The sequence below is a fragment of the Henckelia pumila genome, chromosome 2 (assembly GCF_033568475.1).
Source record: "Henckelia pumila isolate YLH828 chromosome 2, ASM3356847v2, whole genome shotgun sequence".
In the NCBI taxonomy this organism is placed as follows: Eukaryota; Viridiplantae; Streptophyta; class Magnoliopsida; order Lamiales; family Gesneriaceae; genus Henckelia; species Henckelia pumila.
Genome location: NC_133121.1, coordinates 93,392,119 through 93,418,497, shown reverse-complemented (window position 1 = coordinate 93,418,497; position 26,379 = coordinate 93,392,119). Strand labels below are relative to the sequence as shown.

Below are 26,379 nucleotides of genomic sequence, written 5' to 3'. Positions count from 1 at the left end.
ATCGGTTTTTCTCATATTCGATTGGGTTAAACAGTTCTCTGCCTGTTCAAATTTAAGAGTTTTGAATTGCAATTTCTGATGTGATTCAAGCTGCCGGTGTGTGAGGACTGTTGGAGGGCTCTCGGTGCAGTGTTTAGCATTGTTTGGAATTATTTCGGTGTTGTTGTAGCTGCCTTATCAGTTCTGAACTTGGCTCAAAATTTTGTCCTCCAAGCGTTTGTTATAATTGGCTGCTTCAAATCTTAGCTACTTACAAATACTCTCTGTATCAATATTTAGGCTGCCATAACAGGCCGCTGTCTACTCAAGGAGCACGTCCTCATCCCAGGGAGCATGCATGTCATTGTTGCCAAGAGAGCAGGATGTACTTTGTTTTTATGACGTGCATCGTTTTTTATAAGATGAATTCTCTGGAGCATGGCCCAGCAGCCTTATCGATTTGGACAGCTAAGTCTTTTTTCATTTTTCACATACCATGAAGCAACTGAAGTTTCAGTCTCATAATTTGATTACGGTTTCTTTGCTACTGGGCAACTATGCTAGGGTAAAGAAATGACTGTTTCTATTGGGAAGTTGGTTTTGCTTGTGACAACGCTATTAAGTTATTTAACTTACTTTAGTGCGGCTGGGAGATACGTGGCATATTTATGCTAAGTGGACCAAATACTATATGTATCCAATAGAACTTTGTCTACGTGGTTAGCAAGGAAGTGGGTGGTGTCGCACATAATTTTATATAATATTTATGCCCACTACTTGGTGCTAAACAGAGAATTTATCGATGAGGAATAAACATACAACTTTGTGTCCAGTGGGTTTCGGTAATATTTTGTCAATATGGTGGTTTGAAATTTTGCAATCCCGCATTAATTAAATTAACCCAAAATCTGGTCCACTCATTTTCTTGAATTTAACTGAGTATATGTGGATATTGTTGAAAAGTGCTTGAATTGGGTAAGTTGTGGCAGAAGCATTAGTAGAGTGGTGATGGGCTTCATGAGTTGTGTGCTTTTATTTTTAATTTGGTTTATTCATGCGAATCCATGAATTCGAGATATGGATATTTTATATGTTATATATATATTATATACTCATATCTCGCATCGGCTTGTCGAGTTCCACGGACTCCGAATTTTATTCTTTAGAATTTTGCATCCTACATTATGCATTTCAATCGTGAGATATTATCATCTTGGATTTTTTCTGCCTTGGTCTCGTATTTTCTTGTAGTGTCCTAGAACGGGCTCAGGACACATTATTTCTTGCCTGGAAAATCACGAAAAACTTGGAAGTATATTGAAGATGAAGTTTTTATTATCGATCAAGCTCGGGCATGCGATCTAGTAGTAAGCCCCGCCAGGTTTTATTTCACGGGCATGCGATCTAGCAGTAAGCCCCGCCAGGTTTTATTTCACGGGCATGCGATCTAGCAGTAAGCCCCGCCAGGATTTATTACTCGGGCATGCGATCTAGCAGTAAGCCCCGCCATGATTTATTACTCGGGCATGCAATCTGCAGTAAGTCCCTCCAGGATTTATTACTCGGGCATGCGATCTAGCAGTAAGCCCCGTCAGGATTTATTCTTCGGGCATGCAATTTAGCAGTAAGGCCCTGACATCTGTATTTTAAAGTCTCGGAGTTTCAAGGCCCGGGCACTCATTTAAAAGCCCATGGCAATATCTCCGCCATGGCAGTCCAGAAAAGCCCATGGCAATATCTCCGTCATGGCAGTCCAGAAAAGCCCAAGGCATATATAAGCCCTTGGCATTATATAAGCCCGGGAGGTTCCAGGCCCCGGCACCCATTCAAGCCCAAGGCATATATAAGCCCTTGGCATTATATAAGCCCAGGAGGTTCCAGGCCCCGGCACTCATTCAAGCCCAAGGCATATATAAGCCATTGGCATTATATAAGCCCGGGAGGTTCCAGGCCCCGGCACCCATTCAAGCCCAAGGCATATATAAGCCCTTGGCATTATATAAGCCCGGGAGGTTCCAGGCCTCGGCACCCATTCAAGCCCAAGGCATATATAAGCCCTTGGCATTATATAAGCCCGGGAGGTTCAATGCCCCGGCACTTACCAAAGCCCGATGCATTCGGCACTACAAGTCTATTGACTTGGCATGGGAGATTATTTGATCATTTACTCACCAACGACTATATCGATTCAAACTCGAGGATTTTTATGTTCTTCAACAGTTATTATGTAACACCCGGTATTTTTAATTACATAAATCCGCCTGCATAATTAGGATATTTAATTATTTAAATTTATGATTTATGGGTTAAATAATTAGGTGAATTATTTATGCATGATTTAATTTATTTTTAAGCATTTAACCCATAATTAGTGATTTTTATGATTTTTAGTATTCTTATTATTTAATCGCGTAGACGGGACCGTGGACGGACGAGATGACAACTTTCCACCCAAATTATTTTATGAGCCTTTTTGGAGCCTTAAAATATTACTTTGAGTTTTATTATCTCAAAATTTTAAGTATTTAATTTTATTTAATTTTAGGGGTCATTTTTTATCCAAAATTAGTCAAAATATTGACTTTTTAGTATTTTTAAAATTTACCTAAATTATTATTTCGAGATTTTATTTAGGTGATCAGATTTTTAAATGTTTATTTAAGAGTTTAAGTTGTATATTATTTATTTAAAACCTTTTTATTTAATTAGTTAACCTATATTTTAATTAACCCTAAAATTAAACTTATTCTACCAAAAACCCTACCTTAGCCGATTGTTTTCTTCTCCCACTAACATCAGCCGTCACCTCCATCTTCTTCCTCACCAAACCAACCTCCAAGAACACCATAGCCTCGGTTTTCAAGGTTCCAAGCAAGCCATCATCGTCCCGTCGTCCCGGAGTCCTTCCTACGCGTGTTAAATCAATATCTACGGTGAAAGGCATGATCTTTTCCTTATTTTACGCCATATCAGTATATACATCATGTAAATTATGGTAGACATCCAAATCCTTTAAGTATTTTCAGAAAAATCGATTTTTATATGGTTGTTTGTGTCTTGTGCTTCGATTTCATGTGCATAACTCACGTTTTTCCTCTCCATGCTTGGTTCGGGGCTGATGGTTTGGTCAGGTAAGGTCCTAGGGTGCCTAAGGATCGAGCCATGGCAGGGTTTGGGGCTGAGAAGGGCTCGGCCGAACAGGGTTGGCTAGAAGGCTGCAGCTGCGCACGGTTTAGGGTTGGGGGAAAAGGGCTGCGGCTTGGGCTTTTCAGGGTGCATGGGGTTGGAACCATCGTATGGTTCGAACCGGCAGGACCCTGGGGAGGTCCTGCCGGCGGTGCTCCGGCCGGCCGTGGCCGGAGCAGGGCGGCAGCAGGCGTTGAAGGCCTGCTGCCCAAGCTTCGGCGGCCGAGAGGGGTAGAATAGTTAGGGTTTCGGGTTCTAGGGTTATGGTGGGTCCGGGTCGGGTCAAGTGGTCCGGGTCGGGTCTAAAATAATATGGGTTAAGTTAAGTGGGTCCGGGTCCGGGTTATTTTAGTTGGGCTCGGGTATTTTTATTTTTAAGTTTTTAAGTTAATTAAGAATTAAATGGGCTAATTAAATTCCCAAAAATTTAATTAGTACCATTTAATTTATTTGGAGTCCATTAAATTATTTTGGGGTTATTTTATTAATTTTTTTGGGCTTTTAATAATTTGTATTTAAATTTTTAAGTTGGCCAGAAATTTTTATGGGCTTGGGAGCCCATGAAAGTTATTGGGCCTGTTAATGGGCTTTTGGGCCCATTGGGCCAGGGACAGTGTTATTGGCCCTAAGTTAAGTTAATGGGCTTGAGTGTAGGGCCAGCAGTCCAGAACCATCCATGAGAAAATTGCATGTGTCCTGATTATATATTTAATTATTTTTATGCATTTAAGTTATTTTAATATTGATATGTTAGTAAGAAAATTAAATTAAATATATATGAAGGACACACAATTTATTTAAGTACATGCATTCATGAAATCCATTTTTTTTATGCTATGATTTAATTTCTATGGTTGAGCAAATAAAATATTTTAGGTGGAAATTGAAGTAGTGTGACCATTTATGTATGGGCAGTTTCTGCCATTTATGTATGGGCAGTTTTCTGCCATTTATGTATGGGTGGTTCGCCAACAGCCTCGTACGATGGTTTCTTAGACTGATCAGTCGCACTATGGGTCACACTTACGGATAGGACCATTCGATGTTCAGAAAATAAATGCTCAACAACTTATGTATGTATGATATTATGTATGTTATGTATGTTTATTTATGTAATTTATGTTATTAATTTTTAAGCATGCTCATTCATGTATATGTATGTATTAGTATTAAATTGATTTAAATTATTTTAAACCCTTGTTAGTATGCATGTTGGGCCTCTAGGCTCACTACACTGATATGGTGCAGGTGAGTACGTAGAGGAACAGGTTACTCCTACCGGTGGTGAGGATGTATGAGCCGTGCTGCAGTAGCCCCGTGACCGTGACAGTTTCTGAGTCACCGTGCATGTTGTCATGATACATTTTTTTTATATTTTTTTTGGGTTGATGTTTTTGGATATTTTATTAAATATTTTTAGTGCATGCACACATTTTAATTATTTTATTTATGCAGTATATTTTAAACTATAGGGTTGACTCAGATATTTATTTAATTTAAAGAATGCCTTTTATTTAAGTATTTAATTATTTATTTATTTAGTCTTGTATTTATTTTAAATATTTTATTCTGTGCATATATGTATGGGCATATATGAACATGTTTTATCTAGTAGTAAAAAAAAAAAAAAAAAAAAAAATTCCGCATATTTATTTATTATAGAGTTAGGGTCGTTTCAGTTGGTATCAGAGCACGGTCCTTGGAGGGGTCACTACTGCTATGCTAGCTCAGAAATCCACGCTACCGGTCTGTAAGTTTTAATGTTTATAGTATGATTTAATTTCTATAATTTAAGTTAGCCTTAAATTTTAAACACTTAGTTATGCAAGGCGATTTACGTAAATAAATATGTGGTGGTGCAGAATGCCTCCCAGACCAGTGAACCGACGTGGGGGACCTCCACCTCCACCTCCACCGCCACCTCAGCAGCACCCCATGACAGCACTGGAGCAGGCCAGTGCCACGATGATGGCGGGTATCACTGCCTTGCTGGAGCAGCAGGCTGCCCGTCCCAGACTGTCCCACGAGGAGGACGTCGCAGAAAGGTTCCAGAAGAAGGGGCCTAAGGAGTTTGTGGGGACCACCGATCCGTTGGTGGCTGAGGGATGGATTCGCTCTCTTGAGTCCATCTTCGATTATATGGGGATCACAGACACCGACAGGGTGAGCTGTGCGACGTACATGATGCGAGGCGATGCAGCCCTTTGGTGGGAGGGTGCAGTTAGAGGGGTCCATCTACCTACACTGACGTGGGCCGAGTTCAGGCGTATCTTCTACGCCAAGTACTTCACTGAGGATGTGCGCAGTCGCATGATCCGTGAGTTCATGAGTCTCCGTCAGGGGGACAGGTCGGTTGTGGAGTATGTGAGCCAGTTTGAGAGGGGCTGTCACTTTGTGCCCATGATTGCTGATAGTCCGCAGGAGAAGCTGCGGCAGTTTGTGGAGGGCCTGAAGGCTGAGATCAGGCATGACGTACGTATGGCAGACGTCTTTACATATGAGTCTGCAGTCAGCAGGGCCTTGCGTTCCGAGGAGGGACGGAGGGAGATACAGAGAGAGCAGCAGGGTAAGAGGCAGTTTGTGCAGACAGGGTATCAGCGACCATCTTCGCAGCCACCTGCGAAGAAACAGTCTACAGGGCCATCTAAGGGCCCGAATCAGCAGAGGCCTCAGGGGAAGCCACAGCAGCAGACTAGGGGCGGGGCCCCTACTCCAGGGAGATATCCAGTGTGTCCGAAGTGCCAGAAGATGCATTCCGGGCAGTGTCTATTGGGAGCAGGAGTCTGCTATCGTTGCAAGGAGCCAGGGCATCAGATTGCCAACTGCCCGAAGAGGCAGAATGTCAGTGGGCGAGTTTATGTGATGCAGGCTGAGGAGGCAGACCCAGATACCTCCTTGATCACCGGTATACCTAACCCCTAGAACTTTTTCAATTCTTTGCTTTTGTTTAATTGCGATTATAACTGAATGCCTGTTACATGAGTTTAATTATCAGCATGCTAGAATAAAAATTTTGTTTCTTTGTGATTAGAATTAAGGATTTTAGTGTTTTAACCTTGGGAGCATAGTGGTATGAATTGTTGGGAATCTTCTGCGTGCAGGGAGAATTCTAGTTGGAGGCAACTCCACGTTTGCGTTGCTAGATTCAGGAGCCACGCATTCGTTTATCTCCCGGGATTTTATCAGACGGATAGGCATTACACCAGAGGTTGTAGACAGTGGTTACGATGTTACCATGCCATCCGACAGATTATCACTACCACTAGTGTCATCAGGGATCTGGCATTGGAGTTGCAGGGACACTCCATTCGAGCAGATCTAGTGGTTCTTCCATTGACTGGGTTTGACTTGATTTTGGGTATGGACTGGCTATCAGTTAATGGAGCTTCGATTGATTTCCGACGTAGGACAGTGTCAGTGAAGCCAGCAGGAGGTGAGATGTTTACTTTATTTGCATCTCAGTCTAGCAGTATTCCTCAGATGATATCACTTGTTCGTGCGAGGAAACTGTTGCGCAATGGATGTCAGGGTTTTCTTGCTAGTGTGGTCACTACCACAGACGTTTCTAGCAGATCTTTATCAGATATAGAGGTGGTACGTGACTATCCAGATGTTTTTCCTGACGATGTTGCAGGAGTTCCACCAGTGAGGGAGGTGGAGTTCAGTATTGAGTTGTTGCCGGATACTGTGCCTATCTCTAAGGCACCGTATCGACTTGCTCCTACAGAGATGAGAGAGTTGAAGGAGCAGATTCAGGAGCTGTTGGAGAAGGGCTTTGTTCGTCCTAGCTTTTCTCCATGGGGAGCTCCAGTGTTGTTTGTGAAGAAGAAGGACGGCAGCATGAGATTGTGCATTGACTACCGAGAGCTCAACAGAGTCACAGTGAAGAATAAGTATCCGCTACCGAGGATAGAGGATTTATTCGATCAGTTGCAGGGAGCTTCGGTATTCTCCAAGATCGATCTGCGATCTGGTTACCATCAGTTGAGAGTCAGAGATTCAGACGTGTCTAAGACTGCCTTTAGGACACGATATGGGCACTATGAGTTCTTGGTGATGCCCTTTGGGTTGACCAATGCTCCAGCAGTTTTTATGGATCTCATGCATCGTGTCTTCCAGCCGTATCTAGATCAGTTTGTCATTGTATTCATTGATGACATATTGATCTACTCGAGGAGCATTGAGGAGCATACACAGCATTTGCATACAGCCTTACAGACTTTGAGAGAGCATCGACTGTTTGCAAAGTTCAGTAAGTGTGAGTTTTGGTTGGAGCAGGTGGCGTTTCTAGACCACATTATTTCTAGGGATGGGATTGCAGTGGATCAGTCCAAGGTGCAGGCAGTGAGGGATTGGGGGATTCCAAAGAATGCTTCGGAGATTCGTAGCTTCTTGGGTTTAGCAGGATACTATAGGAAGTTCATCAAGGGTTTTTCCTCTATTGCAGTACCCTTGACTTCCTTGACCAAGAAGAACGCGAAGTATAGTTGGAGTCCAGATTGTCAGAGGAGCTTTGATCAGCTGAAGGATGCACTTACTTCAGCACCGGTGTTAGCTATGACAGTGCCACATGAGGAGTTAGTGGTGTACACCGACGCGTCCAAGCTTGGTTTGGGCGCATTACTTATGCAGAGTGGCAGAGTTATCGCATATGCGTCGCGACAGTTGAAGATTCATGAGCAGAACTATCCGACGCATGATTTGGAGCTTGCAGCAGTGGTATTTGCGTTGAAAATCTGGAGGCACTATCTTTACGGCGAGAAGTGCAAGATTTTCACCGACCACAAGAGCCTCAAGTACTTCTTCACCCAGAAGGAGTTGAACATGAGGCAGCGCAGATGGCTTGAGCTTGTTAAGGACTATGACTGTGACATTAGCTACCATCCGGGTAAGGCTAATGTAGTGGCAGATGCTTTGAGTCGGAAGTCGTCAGTGATATCATGTTTGACTGTACAGCTACCACTACAGACCGAGATTCAGAGATTTGGTTTGGAGTGCTATCCGAGTGGCCATGCACCGAGCTTGTCAGTGTTGACAGTGCAGCCAGTTCTGCGAGATCGGATTAGAGAGGGACAGTCTACTGATGAGGAGCTACAGCGATGGAGACAGAGAGATGAGGCCAGAGGTAATCTCTTGTATACAGTGGAGGATGGCATCGTTCAGTACCGTGGGAGGATGTGGGTACCGAACGTTGATCAGTTGAGAGCCGAGATTCTAGCAGAGGCTCATGCATCTCCGTACTCCATTCACCCCGGAAGTACGAAGATGTACCGAGATTTGCAGTTATTGTATTGGTGGCCTGGGATGAAGAGTGACATCGGGAGAGTGGTGTCAGAGTGCTTGACTTGTCAGCAAGTCAAAGCAGAGCATCAGCGTCCAGCAGGACTTCTTAGACCTCTTCCCATTCCGGAATGGAAATGGGAGAATATTACGATGGACTTTGTGGTTGGCTTGCCGAGGAGCGCCAGAGGTTGCACAGCGATTTGGGTGATTGTGGATAGACTCACCAAGTCAGCTCATTTCTTGCCGGTGAGGACTAACTATACTTTGACACAGTATGCAGAGCTTTACATTAGAGAGATTGTTAGACTGCATGGCATACCAGTGTCTATTGTGTCAGACAGAGATCCGAGATTCACATCTGCGTTTTGGAAGAGTCTGCACACGGCTATGGGGACTAGGCTTCTGTTCAGTACAGCATTTCATCCCCAGACAGATGGTCAGTCTGAGAGAGTGATCCAGGTTCTCGAGGATCTTCTGAGAGCTTGTGTCATTGATTTTCGGGGCTCTTGGGAGACTAGACTGCCATTGGTGGAGTTTACCTATAACAACAGCTTTCAGTCGTCTATAGGTATGGCTCCATATGCAGCACTTTATGGGAGGAGATGCAGATCTCCGGTGCATTGGGATGAGGTTGGTGAGCGGATTTTGTTGGGTCCGGAGATTGTGCAGCAGACAGCTGACATCGTGACGCAGATTCGAGAGAGGATGAGGACTGCGCAGAGTCGGCAGAAGAGTTATGCAGATGCCAGACGACGCGATTTGGAGTTCGCAGTAGGTGATCACGTATTCTTGAAGGTGTCACCTATGAAGGGAGTAGCGCGTTTTGGATGGAGAGGCAAGCTTAATCCGAGATATATAGGGCCATTCGAGATCTTGGAGCGAGTTGGCACGTTGGCCTATCGTTTAGCTCTACCTCCAGGGCTAGCGGCAGTGCACACTGTTTTCCATGTATCCATGCTTCGGAGATATGTCTCCAACCCGTCGCACGTGTTGGATTTCGAGCCCTTACAGTTGCCACCAGATCTTGTGTACGAGGAGAGACCAGTGCGGATCTTGGCTAGGGAGGAGCGGAGGCTTAGGACGCGGGTCATACCGATGGTCAGAGTCCAGTGGCTGAATCACTCGGAGGAGGAAGCTACTTGGGAGACCGAGGAGGATATGAGGACTCGCTACCCAGAGATGTTCGGGTAAGTACTTTAATTTCGAGGACGAAATTCAATTTAAGGGGGGGAGAATTGTAACACCCGGTATTTTTAATTACATAAATCCGCCTGCATAATTAGGATATTTAATTATTTAAATTTATGATTTATGGGTTAAATAATTAGGTGAATTATTTATGCATGATTTAATTTATTTTTAAGCATTTAACCCATAATTAGTGATTTTTATGATTTTTAGTATTCTTATTATTTAATCGCGTAGACGGGACCGTGGACGGACGAGATGACAACTTTCCACCCAAATTATTTTATGAGCCTTTTTGGAGCCTTAAAATATTACTTTGAGTTTTATTATCTCAAAATTTTAAGTATTTAATTTTATTTAATTTTAGGGGTCATTTTTTATCCAAAATTAGTCAAAATATTGACTTTTTAGTATTTTTAAAATTTACCTAAATTATTATTTCGAGATTTTATTTAGGTGATCAGATTTTTAAATGTTTATTTAAGAGTTTAAGTTGTATATTATTTATTTAAAACCTTTTTATTTAATTAGTTAACCTATATTTTAATTAACCCTAAAATTAAACTTATTCTACCAAAAACCCTACCTTAGCCGATTGTTTTCTTCTCCCACTAACATCAGCCGTCACCTCCATCTTCTTCCTCACCAAACCAACCTCCAAGAACACCATAGCCTCGGTTTTCAAGGTTCCAAGCAAGCCATCATCGTCCCGTCGTCCCGGAGTCCTTCCTACGCGTGTTAAATCAATATCTACGGTGAAAGGCATGATCTTTTCCTTATTTTTACGCCATATCAGTATATACATCATGTAAATTATGGTATACATCCAAATCCTTTAAGTATTTTCAGAAAATCGATTTTTATATGGTTGTTTGTGTCTTGTGCTTCGATTTCATGTGCATAACTCACGTTTTTCCTCTCCATGCTTGGTTCGGGGCTGATGGTTTGGTCAGGTAAGGTCCTAGGGTGCCTAAGGATCGAGCCATGGCAGGGTTTGGGGCTGAGAAGGGCTCGGCCGAACAGGGTTGGCTAGAAGGCTGCAGCTGCGCACGGTTTAGGGTTGGGGGAAAAGGGCTGCGGCTTGGGCTTTTCAGGGTGCATGGGGTTGGAACCATCGTATGGTTCGAACCGGCAGGACCCTGGGGAGGTCCTGCCGGCGGCGCTCCGGCCGGCCGTGGCCGGAGCAGGGCGGCAGCAGGCGTTGAAGGCCTGCTGCCCAAGCTTCGGCGGCCGAGAGGGGTAGAATAGTTAGGGTTTCGGGTTCTAGGGTTATGGTGGGTCCGGGTCGGGTCAAGTGGTCCGGGTCGGGTCTAAAATAATATGGGTTAAGTTAAGTGGGTCCGGGTCCGGGTTATTTTAGTTGGGCTCGGGTATTTTTATTTTTAAGTTTTTAAGTTAATTAAGAATTAAATGGGCTAATTAAATTCCCAAAAATTTAATTAGTACCATTTAATTTATTTGGAGTCCATTAAATTATTTTGGGGTTATTTTATTAATTTTTTTGGGCTTTTAATAATTTGTATTTAAATTTTTAAGTTGGCCAGAAATTTTTATGGGCTTGGGAGCCCATGAAAGTTATTGGGCCTGTTAATGGGCTTTTGGGCCCATTGGGCCAGGGACAGTGTTATTGGCCCTAAGTTAAGTTAATGGGCTTGAGTGTAGGGCCAGCAGTCCAGAACCATCCATGAGAAAATTGCATGTGTCCTGATTATATATTTAATTATTTTTATGCATTTAAGTTATTTTAATATTGATATGTTAGTAAGAAAATTAAATTAAATATATATGAAGGACACACAATTTATTTAAGTACATGCATTCATGAAATCCATTTTTTTTATGCTATGATTTAATTTCTATGGTTGAGCAAATAAAATATTTTAGGTGGAAATTGAAGTAGTGTGACCATTTATGTATGGGCAGTTTCTGCCATTTATGTATGGGCAGTTTTCTGCCATTTATGTATAGGTGGTTCGCCACCAGCCTCGTACGATGGTTTCTTAGACTGATCAGTCGCACTATGGGTCACACTTACGGATAGGACCATTCGATGTTCAGAAAATAAATGCTCAACAACTTATGTATGTATGATATTATGTATGTTATGTATGTTTATTTATGTAATTTATGTTATTAATTTTTAAGCATGCTCATTCATGTATATGTATGTATTAGTATTAAATTGATTTAAATTATTTTAAACCCTTGTTAGTATGCATGTTGGGCCTCTAGGCTCACTACACTGATATGGTGCAGGTGAGTACGTAGAGGAACAGGTTACTCCTACCGGTGGTGAGGATGTATGAGCCGTGCTGCAGTAGCCCCGTGACCGTGACAGTTTCTGAGTCACCGTGCATGTTGTCATGATACATTTTTTTTATATTTTTTTTGGGTTGATGTTTTTGGATATTTTATTAAATATTTTTAGTGCATGCACACATTTTAATTATTTTATTTATGCAGTATATTTTAAACTATAGGGTTGACTCAGATATTTATTTAATTTAAAGAATGCCTTTTATTTAAGTATTTAATTATTTATTTATTTAGTCTTGTATTTATTTTAAATATTTTATTCTGTGCATATATGTATGGGCATATATGTACATGTTTTATCTAGTAGTAAAAAAAAAAAAAAAAAAAAAAAAATTTCCGCATATTTATTTATTATAGAGTTAGGGTCGTTTCATATTATATTAATTCGACCCCTCGTCAAACACAAGTTCATGGCCATTCTCTCGGCCTTGCATGCATGGAATCTTCTTACCTGACTGATCGATTCAGGAGGGTGATTGGTGCATTCTTGTCTAAGTTCATGGAGGAAATGAACAAATCGGGACAGCGAGTGGTGACTCTAGCCCGACTTCTTAAGGGGGGTGTAGTGATGTTATGGGATATATCCCGAGATATTGTCTAATATCTCGGGATATATTTATTTTTTCGCATGAACTTAGATCGGGATATGTGATAGCAAGCATATTATTGGTGGTAAGTGATGTCCTGCAATTATTATTGGATATGGGCCTCGCATATATTCACTATCTATAATCGGGCTTGGACTTGTCAGTATTATGTGATCATGGGCCGCATCCAATCAGATCATGGGCCTTGCCCTTTGAGTTATGGGCTTACACTAGGGACTACACGTCTGACATGAACACACGTTCTCAACTATCTGAAGGACAGGGAAGTTTTTATTATATAGACTGTTCTCTTCTTGATTACAGACAACGTGGGAAGAGACACTTTCTTCCCCATGATGTTCTCTCACGTTTTCTTCTAATTTTCTCCCATGTTTCTCTGCCTGACTTAGGCATCGAAGGGGTCACGCCGGGAGAAATCCTGGCGCCCCTAACCGATTTTTTCCATGACTTTCAGGCAAACACAGACGAAGAATACACACGCTGGAAGGAAATTTTTGGGATATCATCACATATATTGGTCTACCTCAAGCCTGTACAAACAAATTCCACATAAATATCACACACCGCTGCTTCGAAGAGGAAAAATATCTGGCAAGCAAATCAAATTAAGGAAAATGTGTTTTTTCATGTTTGGGCAAACATGTATTTTGGACAAATAATAAGCCCCACTCGAGCAATTTAAATATCAAAATTTTCCCTATAAATTGGTCGCATCAGATGTGCGTTGTCTATCAGTATAACCTAAGTGTCTCCCACTGGCCACTGATTCCTCTCTGCACTGTTCGCAAAATCCCAAAATCGAGGCGAAAGAAGCTAAAAGGCCACAATAATTGATTGATTGTTGGATCATAATTTATTACTTACCTGGTATTTAATGTCTTATCATTGCTACAAAAAATTGCTACATTGAATCAATTTTTGTGTATGTGAGGCGCTAATAAGATCACGTTTCTTACGATGAATCTCATTATTGTTTGTGAAAAGATTTGTTTGTGTCTTGTTTTTCAATCTAGTAATAATAAATCGGATGATTGTTTTGGTTTTAATTTAATGCGTATTTTGAATATTTTTATGTGACGGGCGTAGAACTGCAAATGCAGCGATGGCGAAACTTGGGTTTGTTGATGTTGTGATTTGGTTCTCTGCGTCTAGTTCAAGTGGATCGTTTCTTTGTTTCTGATTTGGTATGTTGGATCTTTCTGTCTTCCATCTTTTCCCTCCCTTTTGGATACCTGGGGAAGCTTTTTCTTGTTAAGTTAGTGTTCTGGTGGAATAATGCTTCTGAATTTTTTTTGGTGGCTTCTTTGGCAGGGTTTACATTTTTCTAATGTGTTGGATCTGGTGCCATTTCCTAATCTTATTATCTGTGGTGGTTGAAATATCTGAACCGTGGGAAATTTAGAATTTTGTATGGGATAAAAAACATTAAGAATAGATGTGACAGTGAATCTTATCTTTTTTGCTTGAGTAATAACATCTCTTATCTTGGAATATATCCCTCTTTGCAAGACCAATAGGTGGACGTTTGGCTTTGTTTTCTCTTATAAATGATGCCCCAAGTTACCTCTTGACGATTTTTGCTGTAATCACGCCACCAATCCTATGGATTTTCAATGCTTCATTTCCATAAATCTTCAGTTCAATGCCTTTTTTTGCATTTCATGTTCTTACTTGTGAGTGTTTGATAGTGCAGGGAAAGCTTGATAAATGGGTTCAAAGGCAATTGAAGATCTGATAGAAGCTTCATCCGGGGTTCACTTTTCTGGATTTCATTTAGAAAACACAGATGCAAGTTCTTCAATCGTCGACCAACCTGTTACATCTTCTAATGAAAATGCCAAGCAACCGTTTGTAATAGGTGTGAAATTACATTCCATTTTTGTGAATAACGAAGGATTAAAATGTGGCTATCTTGGATTTGTGATCCTACGATGGAGGGAAGATCAATCCTGGTCTTGTCTTTCTAAGTATCAGTTGTGTCAATAAGGTCCAAATAAATCACTCTAAGAAGATATAGATAAACACTAACTGGTGCTTGGCCTCTTGATTTAGAAAAGAATGGATATCATAACCAAATATGCTAGTTCAAAGGTTGCAAATTTCCATTTTACCTCCTGATTGCAGCAATGAAAAACCACAAGTGTCAACATTTTCCACAGCATCAAATATCAATGCATGCCAAATATACAAGCTTTGAAAGGATTAAGAGACTGCATTATAAAACTTTTGTTTGCTGTGCCAGCCTCACCATTACACACTTACACTGGCCACATAATTTTTGATACTGGGAATTGTATGATTTAAAGCCTTTTTGATTTGTGGTGAATTTGTTACATTGTTTGCAACACCACACGTATTTGGCTAATTCAGCTAATGGTTGTCATTGGGTCGATCAAGGCAGGTTTACTACTTGTTTGCCATGAAATATTTCTTGGAGCAAGTTAAAGTGTTTTTTTTAAATGAAATCAAGCTGTATGTGGTTTTAAGTACAAATATTGCTGATGTATGTGGTTTAAGTACAAATATTGCTGATCTTAAACTTAAATTTGAAACAGCGAATGGTTGTGTTGATTTCGTTTTAATAAAAAACTGCCACATAATAGATACATCAGTTGAATTCTCCTCGAGAAATTGAAGTAATTTCATATCTTTGCCCCCAGTTAAAGCCCACTGTAATATTTTTTTTCCTGTGATCTCCTGCACCTTATTTTTTTCCCAAAAGCGTCTTTTGTTGGTAATCTTGAATGTTTTGCTTCTCAGGAGTTTCCGGAGGCGCAGCATCTGGGAAGACTACTGTTTGTGATATGATTATTGAGCAGCTTCATGATCAGCGAGTCGTTCTTGTCAACCAGGTATCACACTGTATTTGCAATTTCATTGTGAGTACAATATTCATTTTCCTTTCTTTCCCTTATGAAGTTTCTGCAGTTTGAACCTACATTTGTGGTTCGTGCTTTATATTCATTGACAACCTGCACAGAAATTGGTTTCCTGGTTTCTTTTACAGAATCAAAGGGGTTAAGGCTAATTCTATAACCTACCAGCGTCTCTTATGCTCTTAACTTCTATTTTTTCCTAATTTATGAAGTGAGGTGTCTGATGACCTCGTAATTGTTGATGTATGGAAGAAAAATTTTGCTGTCATTGTTTAAGGATTCTAATGATTTTGTCAATATCTTCCGCATTCTAGTCTGAATTCGAAATGCTGTTGCATTCAATTTTTTCTCTAGCTTAATGGGTGTGTGTACACACACACACATACACATAGATATAAGTAATTTTATTTTACCAGTATGTCATGAGTTCTTTGTTGAGATTTAGTGGGGTGTAGTCAATCTGGAGATTTAATTTTTTTTTTAAATGATAGACTTTTATGGATTTTCTTATATAAACCCTAGATGGTTTTAGACGTCTTGTTAATTGGTTTATGTTGCTTATGTATTCATCTGGATTGTTTCCTATTGTTCTCTCATCTCTGATTAATTTAGGTGTTTTTATTTATCACAGGTGTTACATTTCTCCGCTTTGTTGAAGAGTTTGGAAAATGAATTCTGTTATATTTTCCCCAAATTTTTTTGGAAAATGAATTTTGTTGGAATGCAATTTCGTTCCTTTTTTCGCTATTGAATGCTGACAGTGCTTCAACTTGATTTGTTCGGATGGTTGGTTATGTTCTGGAATATCAGTTGTATCATGATGTGTGTGCAAATCTCTCGAGAGCGTGCAATTAGTTTAACTCGTATTTAATAGACAACTAATTGTCTGGCTGACACACTTGGTGGTAATTTCGCAGGATTCTTTTTATCACAATTTGACACCTGATGAACTTCAAAGAGTTCATGAATACAACTTTGACCATCCTGGTTAGTTCTGTTTTAACTTGGAAACTTGCATCCTTGAACCCTGACATTTTTCGTTTCTTGGATGACTTTTCTGCTTATTCAAAATAAGTCTTATTTCTCATTTGGATTTTGGAAAGTCCATACGCGTCATGAATATCTAGATAGCTGTAGCCAGACAAATGCATAGGACAACCAGATATGAAAGAGACAAATCACCAGAAGTCCATAACTCTGTAGGAATCACAACTAACCCGAGAGTACAATCTTGCAATTCACAGTTATTCAAATAATTTCTAGTTCTGTTGCACAAAGCTACTATGAAGTCTCTTAATGGCGCACACATGCAATCTGAAATTTTCTATGGATTTCAAATGCATTATGGTTGTTGGTATAAGTTTAATCAAGAGGATTTCAAATTCATCTCTTTCAATTTAATAGTAATTATAAAAAAAAAAATTCAAATTCATCCAACATTGGTGGCAGTGAAATCCATATTTCAAATCGTTCCCCAAATCAATTCCTTTCATCTAAACGCAATAAAAACATTTCTAATAAGGATCTTTTGGTGACTCATTTTTAGCATTGGGCTATTAGTAAACTTATTACTAATATTATTTCGATGGCAATATGAGTTAAATCATCAATACATGATGTATAATAAGCTTATTAAAATGTTAATATGAGTATATGACAGACAACTATTGATATGATAATTTCATAAAATAAAATTCAAATAAAAGATAACCAACATTTGGTTTATTCGGCATTTATGTTTACTCTCTCGTCATGTTTCAGCATGTGCCCTTAAAATCCTCTGGTTGAGACTTGAGACATATGACTTGGTTATATGAATAAACAACCAAGCGTATAATTTATTTATTTTTTGATACGTGAATGCTTTCCTTGTGGATCGCCATTTGCAATTTCGGGGTTGGTTCATCACTGGAATTTTGAGCTTTCTCTGATATATTTATTGTTGGCAGATGCATTCAGCACGGAACAATTATTGTGTGTAATGCAGAAATTAAAGCATGGTCAACCAGTGGATATTCCAAAATATGATTTCAAGAGTTATAAAAACAACGTCTTTCCTTCCCGGAGAGTAATTTTCTGGCACATGTTATTCAAGTTGTCATCGTTTTTCATTATATCGTTTAAATCATACCCCTTTCTTAATGTTTGCAAGGTTAACCCCTCAGATGTCATTATTTTAGAAGGTATACTTATCTTTCACGATCCTCGCGTGCGGGATATGATGAATATGAAGATATTTGTTGACACAGGTTCTCTTTCTGCCTTTTCCATTTGTTTTTGCACGTTTATAAATGCCTTCATCATGTCAACCATCTTTTCTCATTTTTCATAACAAAGAGCTGTCACTGGGCTATCAACTTGTATGGTAATTTTCACAATATCAAACTCTCAGTGCAGATGCTGATGTGCGTCTTGCTAGAAGAATAAGGCGTGACACAGTAGAAAAGGGTAGAGACATTGGTATGGTACTTGATCAGGTAGAAACATACATTTTCCCTTGTTTATAAATAATGAACCTATTATTTTGCTCTTACTTTGTGTGTGCATTTTTAAGAGAAACAATGCCAATTTCATACATGGACTAACTGTTGTTTTGAACTAGTAGCGCTAAATTTTTGTGTATTTTTACTTATTTCTGTAACTTTTTGTTTTCTTGAGAGTAATTTTAAACTGCTATGACGATAATAATATATGATGTGGTTCCCAATCTTATGTTTGAGATGCATTTGCCATTTTTCAAGTGTACTCTACTCCACTGGCTAAATTATCACTATGTCTTTGTATCTTAATAATTTTATTTTATTTAAATTTCTGTTGTGTGCTGTCGTCATGAACTCATTTAATTTTTAATCTTCAAATTTTTTGGAGTTTCCCCATTGTCAATTTCGTTTTCATTTACAGTTTGTATTTTTTTTTTTGGAGTGATAAATACATCATTAATATTTGGTGTCACCTGTCTGCAGTATTCTAAATTTGTGAAGCCTGCGTTTGATGATTTTATACTTCCGACAAAGAAATATGCGGACATCATTATTCCGCGTGGTGGAGACAATCATGTTGCTATTGATTTGATCGTCCAACATATTCGGACTAAACTTGGCCAACACGATCTTTGTAAAATATATCCTAATTTATATGTAATTCAATCAACATTTCAGGTACAGTGGCATTCGTATTAATTTAATTTCTCAGCTTACCACTTGTTGATATTTATCAAGTCGATCATCCTTTGGTTCTACGAGAAGAATATGATTTCTGATTATAGTTGTGATGTCACATGTTAATCTTTTTATTTACTTTTGATAATCTGAAATCCTTGTTATCTAATCTAGATACGTGGCATGCACACTCTGATACGTGATGCTGAAGCAACAAAACACGATTTTGTATTTTATTCTGACCGGTTGATTCGCTTGGTAGGCTTTGTCTGTCTAAGTTATTGGCCAAATCTTTTTTCAATATGGACTTACCTTTCTTCCACATGTCAATTAGGTTGTTGAACATGGTCTTGGGCATCTGCCATTCACAGAGAAGCCTGTAATTACTCCAACTGGTAAGCCCCTGTCATGAATTATCTATGATCAGTCAATCATCATTCCTTGAAAATGAATGTACTCTTTGAAGGCACTGCCATAGTCTGTTACCGAGTGTTCCTTGTAAGGCTCAATTCTCAAAGGTAGCTGTTAATTTTTTTATGAAGAGACATAGGTTTCAATACAAAATAGCAAAAACAATGATCGAAAATTGAAAAGATCCATGCTGAAATGCAATAATTTATACTAGGAAGTTGTGAAAATTTACGAGGTTAACTCATCTGAAACCTTTCGACTTTTTTTTAAGCTGTAAATTCTCTCTCAGTTTATGCATTGTTTGTTTCTAATCTATTACCTTTTCCTGCTTCAACTTGTGCTCCGCTCATCTGTTTTTGCGAATTTTTCTGATCGTTGCTGGGTCCATATATATATATATATATAGTATCTTTTCAGCCAGTATAAAAATCACAGTTCATATAATTGAAATTCCTGATGTATTGTCTTGTTACTTGTAACTACGTTTCCATCAATCATGTGGCTTATGAATTCATTTCTGAACACATCTCAACGTTCTTTAAAGTTGACTTGCAAAGTGCTGTGCTGCTGCTGTACTGTGCATCTTTTATAAAATGTATGTCGTTTGCATTTGTTGATCCATGTCATTTTCGTGTTATTTCTCAATAGTTCTGTATTCTTAACAATGCTACACTATCTTTACATGAAGGGCTCTGCTTATGCAGGATCCGTGTACACTGGAGTAGACTTTTGTAAGAGATTATGCGGTGTCTCTGTGATCAGAAGGTAGAATGATGATCCTTCTACTTTTTTTAATTCTATTATTTTTCTGTGAGGATTTCTTGTATTGCCTACTTGATGGTTAATGCATTCCGGTCACGTCTCGAGTATTTATGGTTTTCACTCTTGAAATAATTTCAAACTTTTGCAGCGGGGAGAGCATGGAAAATGCCTTGCGAGCATGCTGCAAAGGGATCAAGATTGGCAAAATTCTGATTCATAGGGAAGGCGACAATGGTCAAGAAGTTAGTGAAAAGTCATTTATTTTTGTGTGAAGCCTGTGTTTTTGTTTTTGGCTAGATAAAGTGCTCTGCATTTTTATGCAGCTGATCTATGAAAAACTGCCAACAGATATTTCAGATAGACAAGTCTTGTTATTGGATCCTATATTAGGCACAGGTTAGCCCACTTGTGTTGTATAAAATTCTTAGTGTGCTCGGATATATCATTTTACGCCATCGATTTTGCATTCATCTCGAAGATCTATTTGTTATTAGAAAAAGAACTTGTGGTTTTAGATGGTGCTCCGTACTCAAAATGGAAATTTTTTTAGTTCACATCCCCAAAATTTCTACATATATGTATCCCACTTGATGAAATTCCCACATCCTCCTGTACTCGTTTTCTCTTTTTCTTTTTTTTTTTTTTTTGGTGTGATACTGATTACGTTATTCTCTTTATCGTTGTGAATCGTCATCCAATTGCAGGAAATTCTGCTATTCAGGCTATTACTCTGCTTATTAAGAAGGGTGTACCGGAGTCCAACATCATATTCCTTAATCTTATATCCGTAAGTTCAATGGCCATTAGTCAGTTTGAACTTTCCCTCTCTCCGTAGCCTTTTTCTTTTCCTTTTTCATCCTGTAGCTATAGAGAGCTTGTAGCTATTTTCTCGTTGGTTTATGCAAGTACTGTTGCTAGACATGTCTGAGTCTTTGGCCGATCAAGTGTCGACGAATGATCTTTCCAAATTACTTTGTATATGCAGGCACCTAAAGGAGTACACGAAGTTTGCAAACGTTTTCCTCGACTGAAGATAGTGACGTCCGAGATTGAACTCGGTTTGAATGAAGATTTCCGTGTTGTCCCTGGTATGGGTGAGTTCGGTGACCGGTATTTCGGCACTGACGACGAGTGAACGACAAATAAATCGACTTGAATGAGATTGCAACAACATATTTCCTCCCGGCCATAAGTCTAATAAAACTGTGTTCTTTTTTTAAAAAAATTAATTTTGACTCACATAATAATGTGTTTCACACATTTCGGCATCATTCGAGAGTTGGGATCCTTATTTTTCATATCATTTTTCCTCATATTGTATTCTGTTGTACGTTACCTGGTTGATTCTCTCAAATATAGTATGAGATTATTGGCATTGACTCTTCAGTAAACTCTTGAACAAGAGCGTGCCGGCTTATAAAAATATGTTAAATGTAAACGAAAATGTGAATGATGCCAATTTTCATTAAAATATGACAGATTTGTTTCATCCAACACGAGAAAAGTTACCTTGAGATCATAAACTTGTAATTCTTCAAATCATTCTTGCTTTATGGAAAAGAAGTCTAACAACTTACAAAAGTTGATCAGATTAAAAATAAAAAAAAATTGAATAGTTGATTGAATTTTAAAGGGATTGAGTTTGAAATTGTTGGGCTCAATTTTCAAATCCATCTTAACCATTGAGATTCATATAAATTCTAAGACAGCTTCCATAAGGCTGATTAAGTTTAGGGGGTCAAATTTTAATTTCATGGAAATTTGAGCTTGGATATGATAATGTTTCTTAGGTATGCTAATCACGAAATTAACTTATAAAATTTAACTTTAAACATATAAAACGTCAAGATTATAACTCATATGATGTTGTATAAGTTATAACTCAATTGAGTCTAGCGGGAAAAAATAGGAAAAATTGTTTTTTTGGTCTTATATGTTTGTCACTTTGCGATTTCAATCCTTTATATTTTTAGATTTTAGTTTTAGTCCGCTATCTTTGATTTTTGGCAATTTTAGTCATTTTTTCGACGTGGCGCTGATGTGGCTCCAATTTAGTGCTGATGTGGAGCAGACGTGTACAGTGCCACGTAAGCATTTTCGAATAAAAAAGACCGAAATTGCCAAAAATCGGAACATATAGGACTAAAACTAAAATATGAAAACGCAGGGAACCAAAATCGCAAAGTGACAAACATACATGACCAAATTTACAATTTTTCCAAAAAAAATATTTGATTTGTATTTAAAATTATTGAACTCGTGTCCATATTTTCTCATTGAGACTTCTCATCCGCATTGGGAACATATTCACTCATTAGTGAAATGTCTCATCTCCATTGGAACCATGCTCTCTCATTATTGAAACGTCTCATCTACGTTGGAACCATACTATCTCATCAGTGAAACATCCCTTCGTTGCGCGATATTATTGAAATATAAAACTTTAAATGATTGATTAAGTTCTATCATCTTTTTCATAAATAATTTAATTTGACTTAAACATTAAATTATAAGATTATTACAATATGTTTGAAACTAATTTAAATTTTAAAAAATCTGAAATAGAAACTAGTATTTCACACTCGTGTGATGCACATCACACGGAATAATTTTTAAATTTTTTTAAAAGAAATCATAAAATAAATAAATTTTTATTTATAATATCTTTATATATTTATTTATTAATAATAAATAAATATTATCTGATAGTATATTTTTAATTATATTTTTTATGTCATTTGATTCTGGGCTTTTCGGCCCATTTCTTTCTCATTCACTCCATCTAAATGATAAACCTGCAGCTTCCGTTCTTCTTGGGAGCCCCTTCGCCTCTTGAGTCTTGCCTTCTTCTATTTTCCCACCATCTCTTTCTCATTGCTGTAAGTGTATATCTTTCTTATTGAAAATTGGATTCGTCGAAGAAATACCCCAAATTTTGTTCTCTATTTATGGTGAATAATTTTTTACAATTTGTGAGCAAAATCTCGCTCTTATTCCGTAAAAAAGAAAAAGAAAAAGAAAAAAAAAGTGTTGATACGGGCAAAATTCCAAGCTATCATCGGATCCCGGTCAGGGCAATAGATCTAAGTAAGAAGGATGGATAAAGTCTGGGCAGAGTTTGAAAGTTATATACAACCTGAGTGGAAATGGATCAGAGCTTGCATTGTCACAATCTGGAGGGTCTAGGTATGGTCATGCAGTAACTCGGTGTGAACTACTCGGGACGGGACAACGAGCTAGGCTCTAGTTCGACTATTTTAGGAAGAAGTGGTGATACCTTGAAAAATCCCAAGCTATCATCAGGTCTGGATCGGGGTGATAGGTCCGAGCAGAAAAGGGTTGTGAACCCAGTTTCAGATGAGAAACCCGGGAAGGAGAAGAACTCGGGGGCTTTTCGGTGCCCCACCGATGCCTAAGTCAGCAAAAAAACTAAAAGAAAAAGTGAGTTTAGGAAAATATGGAGAATATATGCTAATTTGGAAAATAGTGAACATACCCTCTATGATACCTGTCTGACGGTTTATAGACCTTAGAGTGGAGGGACTCCTCTAGCTTTCCCAGTAGTGGCCACGATCCTGAATCGTGGGTGATATTGTCGTAGTGCTCGGAAGCGTGGCAAATGGCAATGTGGGAAGGCAATGCTCTTGAATAGTAGGCGATGATTATGCAAGATTTGACTTAGTCGTATAAACTTCAGACCTTAGGCGATAGCTCGGGCTCTACTATTTCTTTCCCCGGGCTTGATACAACACCCCGAGTTTTTCCCCTTCCCGGGTTTCTCATATGAAACTGGGTTCACAACCATTTTTTCCTCGGACCAGAGGTATCATCACTCCTCCCTAAAATAGTCGGGTTGGACTAGAGCCTAGCTCGCTGTCCCGAGTAGTTCACACCGAGTTACTGCATAACCATACCTAGACCCTCCAGATTGTGACAATTCGAGTTCTGATTCATTTCCACTCAGGCGTACAACTTTCAAGCTCTGCCCTATCTTTACCCAGGCTTTATCCATCCCCTCTTACTCAGATCTATTGGCCTGACCCAGATCCGTTGTTAGCTTGGGATTTTCTCGGGGTATCACCAATAATAATAATAATAATTTTAGCTGCATAATTGTATTTGTTCCATGTTTATGATATGATTTAATCTGGATCTATTTTTTCGAGCCAAAGTTGAGCTTCAACGAGCCATAATTCTGGCAGTGGCTTGAAAATGCTCGAAAATTTCGAAGCTCGAACTCAGCCGAGAATAATGAAAGTGGGAGCTTTGGTTATATGTATTCGAATTTGAGCTCGAACTTGAATATTAAAATATTCTTAAAATTCTACTTTATTTGATTCGTTTACAGCCTCGAGTGACGACTAGAGCAGTCAGACGGGCCAACCCATGGTGGAGTGGGCTGACCCACAAAAAACCCACCGTTTGGCGGGTCGAGGGCGGGCCGGCCCACCATCCCGACAGGCCGGAAATCCTCAACCCAACCCAAGATGGGTTGCGGGTCGGCCCGCAGGTTGACTCACTATAAATAAAAATAAATAAAAATTATTATAATTAATTATAAATTTCATTTAATAAATAAATATTAATAGTTACATATATTAATAAAAAATTAATTATTGATTTCATACGTGTAAATTTTATATACAGTAATTAATACAAAAAAAATTCATAACTTTCATTAAAAAATAGAATAAAAATTAATTTGGTATACAAACTATTGGTTAAATGTCAAATTGGTACACAAACTTTTGTTAATGGTTTAATTGGTACATGTCTGTCGGATTTCGATCAATTTTCGGTGATATTTATGTAAAATATCCAATTTGTCATTTATTACAAAATACACATTTTATTTTTAATTTTAATTAAATATATTTGTATATTATATTTTATACGTAAAAATTGATTTGATTAAAATTTTATTTGTACATAATATTTATTATATTAGATACATTAAATAGATTATATATTTGAACGAGAAGGATTAGATAAATTATATTAAGACATACAATATCTAAATAATCGTAAATAAATACATTGATATCATAGAAAATAAAAAAAATTAGCTAAAATTCTGATTTTTGTATACACAATTTTTTCGATAATATTATGAAAAAAATATTAAATAAATAGTGATTGTGAAAAAATATTTTTTTAATATTTTAAATATGTAAAAATTTATTGAATATATTATTTTTTTTAAAAAAATATTACGTAAGTTCTACTAAAAATTAATTTCAAATTTGAAATTATATTTATAAGAAAAACTCATCAAAAATCAATTAAATTCCGCCATAACGTAACACATGCTTTTTAATCAATAATAAAAAAAATTGAAAATTTATTTAAACACAATAATTTTATAAAAGATAATGACTAAGGTAGTGTTTGCAACCTCTAAAAATAAGTGATTATGGAGATTCTCTTCATTGTGAAGAGAATCTCCATAATCATTTATTTTTAGAGTTTGCAAACACTACCTAAGAGAGTATTTGACTAATCTTATTAAAAACAACTTATAAGCTCCTAGAACTTATAAGCTGTTTTAAGAGCTTATAAGTTGTTTGGTTTTATATTAAAAATAGGATGTTAAAGTGTTTGGATAAACTTATTTTAAACAAATTAAAGATGTTTATGAGTTTGATATTTTAAGATTTTTTTTATTAACAAAATTATCAAAAAAAGTATGATATTATTAATGTAATGGAATAGTTATATATATATATATATATATATATATAAACAAACAAAGTAGTTTTACACTTTTATAAATAAATGTTAAACTTATATATATAATTAAATCTATTTTATATTTAAATTTAGAAAAATTGAAAAAATAAATTAAAAATTTAATGTATCATTAATATTTTAAATAAAAATTGTAGTTAAATACTACTCAATAATATGTCGGACATTTTTTTAAAAAATCCTAAGAAAAAAAATATAAAAAGTTAGAACAAAAACCTTGTTAAGAAAGGAAGTCGCAGCGTAGAGATAGATTTGTTAGGTTTGTAAATTCTGTGGTGGATAAGACGATAATTAATGAATATATAAAAGGATATTGTGGATAAGAGAATTATTAAAATAAGATCTTTTTGAAAAAAAATATCATCTCCCTTACTTTTTTAAAAACAACTTATTTTGACACCTTGTAAGCTGTTTTAAAATTATTTATCAAACAGATTTGTGGAGCTTATAAGCTTCAAGCTCAGCCAAACACCCACTAATAATAAATTGAAAGTCGTTATCGATTTTTCTTATGGACAAAAATGATGAAGCTTGTTTTGAAACAAAATAATATTATTACTTTAATTAATTTGTATTATCAAAATAATATTATACTCTTTTCTTCATTATAATTTGGTCAAAATCAAGTGGACATGTATCAATTAAGTCTTTTAACAAAAGTTCGTGTATCAATTTGACATTTAATCAATAGTTCATGTATCAAATTAATTTTTATTATTAAAAAATATACATCACAATAAAAGTAAAAAATAATAATAATTCTTCAGACCGGCGGACCAACTGAAGCTCGTCGCGAGCTGACACGCCTAGACCCACTTTTAATTTAGTTGAAAAAATTTCAATCAAACCACTTAAATTATGTTG

At 37.5% G+C, this 26,379-nt stretch overlaps 1 protein-coding gene across 8 annotated transcripts; it reads left to right on the top strand.

Annotated features, from left to right (window-relative positions):
• The first annotated feature begins 13,268 nt into the window (after window positions 1–13,268).
• LOC140877062 (uridine kinase-like protein 3) lies at window positions 13,269–21,205 on the top strand. 8 transcript variants are annotated; one of them, XM_073280540.1, is made up of 15 exons: window positions 13,282–13,427; window positions 13,647–13,744; window positions 14,254–14,418; window positions 15,321–15,412; window positions 16,354–16,423; window positions 17,386–17,685; window positions 17,834–17,913; window positions 18,400–18,594; window positions 18,769–18,852; window positions 18,929–18,989; window positions 19,710–19,770; window positions 19,916–20,009; window positions 20,091–20,163; window positions 20,472–20,554; window positions 20,753–21,205. In XM_073280540.1, exons 3-15 carry the CDS (start codon window positions 14,268–14,270, stop codon window positions 20,900–20,902), a joined length of 1,494 nt encoding a protein of 497 aa, XP_073136641.1. In that variant the 5' UTR covers window positions 13,282–13,427; window positions 13,647–13,744; window positions 14,254–14,267; the 3' UTR covers window positions 20,903–21,205. The 8 variants fall into 8 exon arrangements, 7 of the variants coding, with proteins under 7 accessions (XP_073136639.1, XP_073136641.1, XP_073136643.1 ...); XM_073280542.1 differs by having other exon boundaries at window positions 14,249–14,418; XM_073280543.1 differs by lacking the exon at window positions 13,647–13,744 and having other exon boundaries at window positions 17,386–17,504; window positions 17,589–17,685; window positions 20,753–21,202.
• The last annotated feature ends 5,174 nt before the right edge of the window (window positions 21,206–26,379 follow it).

Coding starts and splice junctions, on each gene's coding strand:
- LOC140877062 (XM_073280538.1), top strand. CDS start 14,268: ATGGGTTCAAAGGCAATTGAAGATCTGATAGAAGCTTCATCCGGGGTT. Junction 17,914..18,399: donor TTGGTATGGTACTTGATCAG/GTAGAAACATAC, acceptor ACCTGTCTGCAG/TATTCTAAATTTGTGAAGCC. Junction 18,990..19,709: donor GCCTGTAATTACTCCAACTG/GTAAGCCCCTGT, acceptor CTGCTTATGCAG/GATCCGTGTACACTGGAGTA.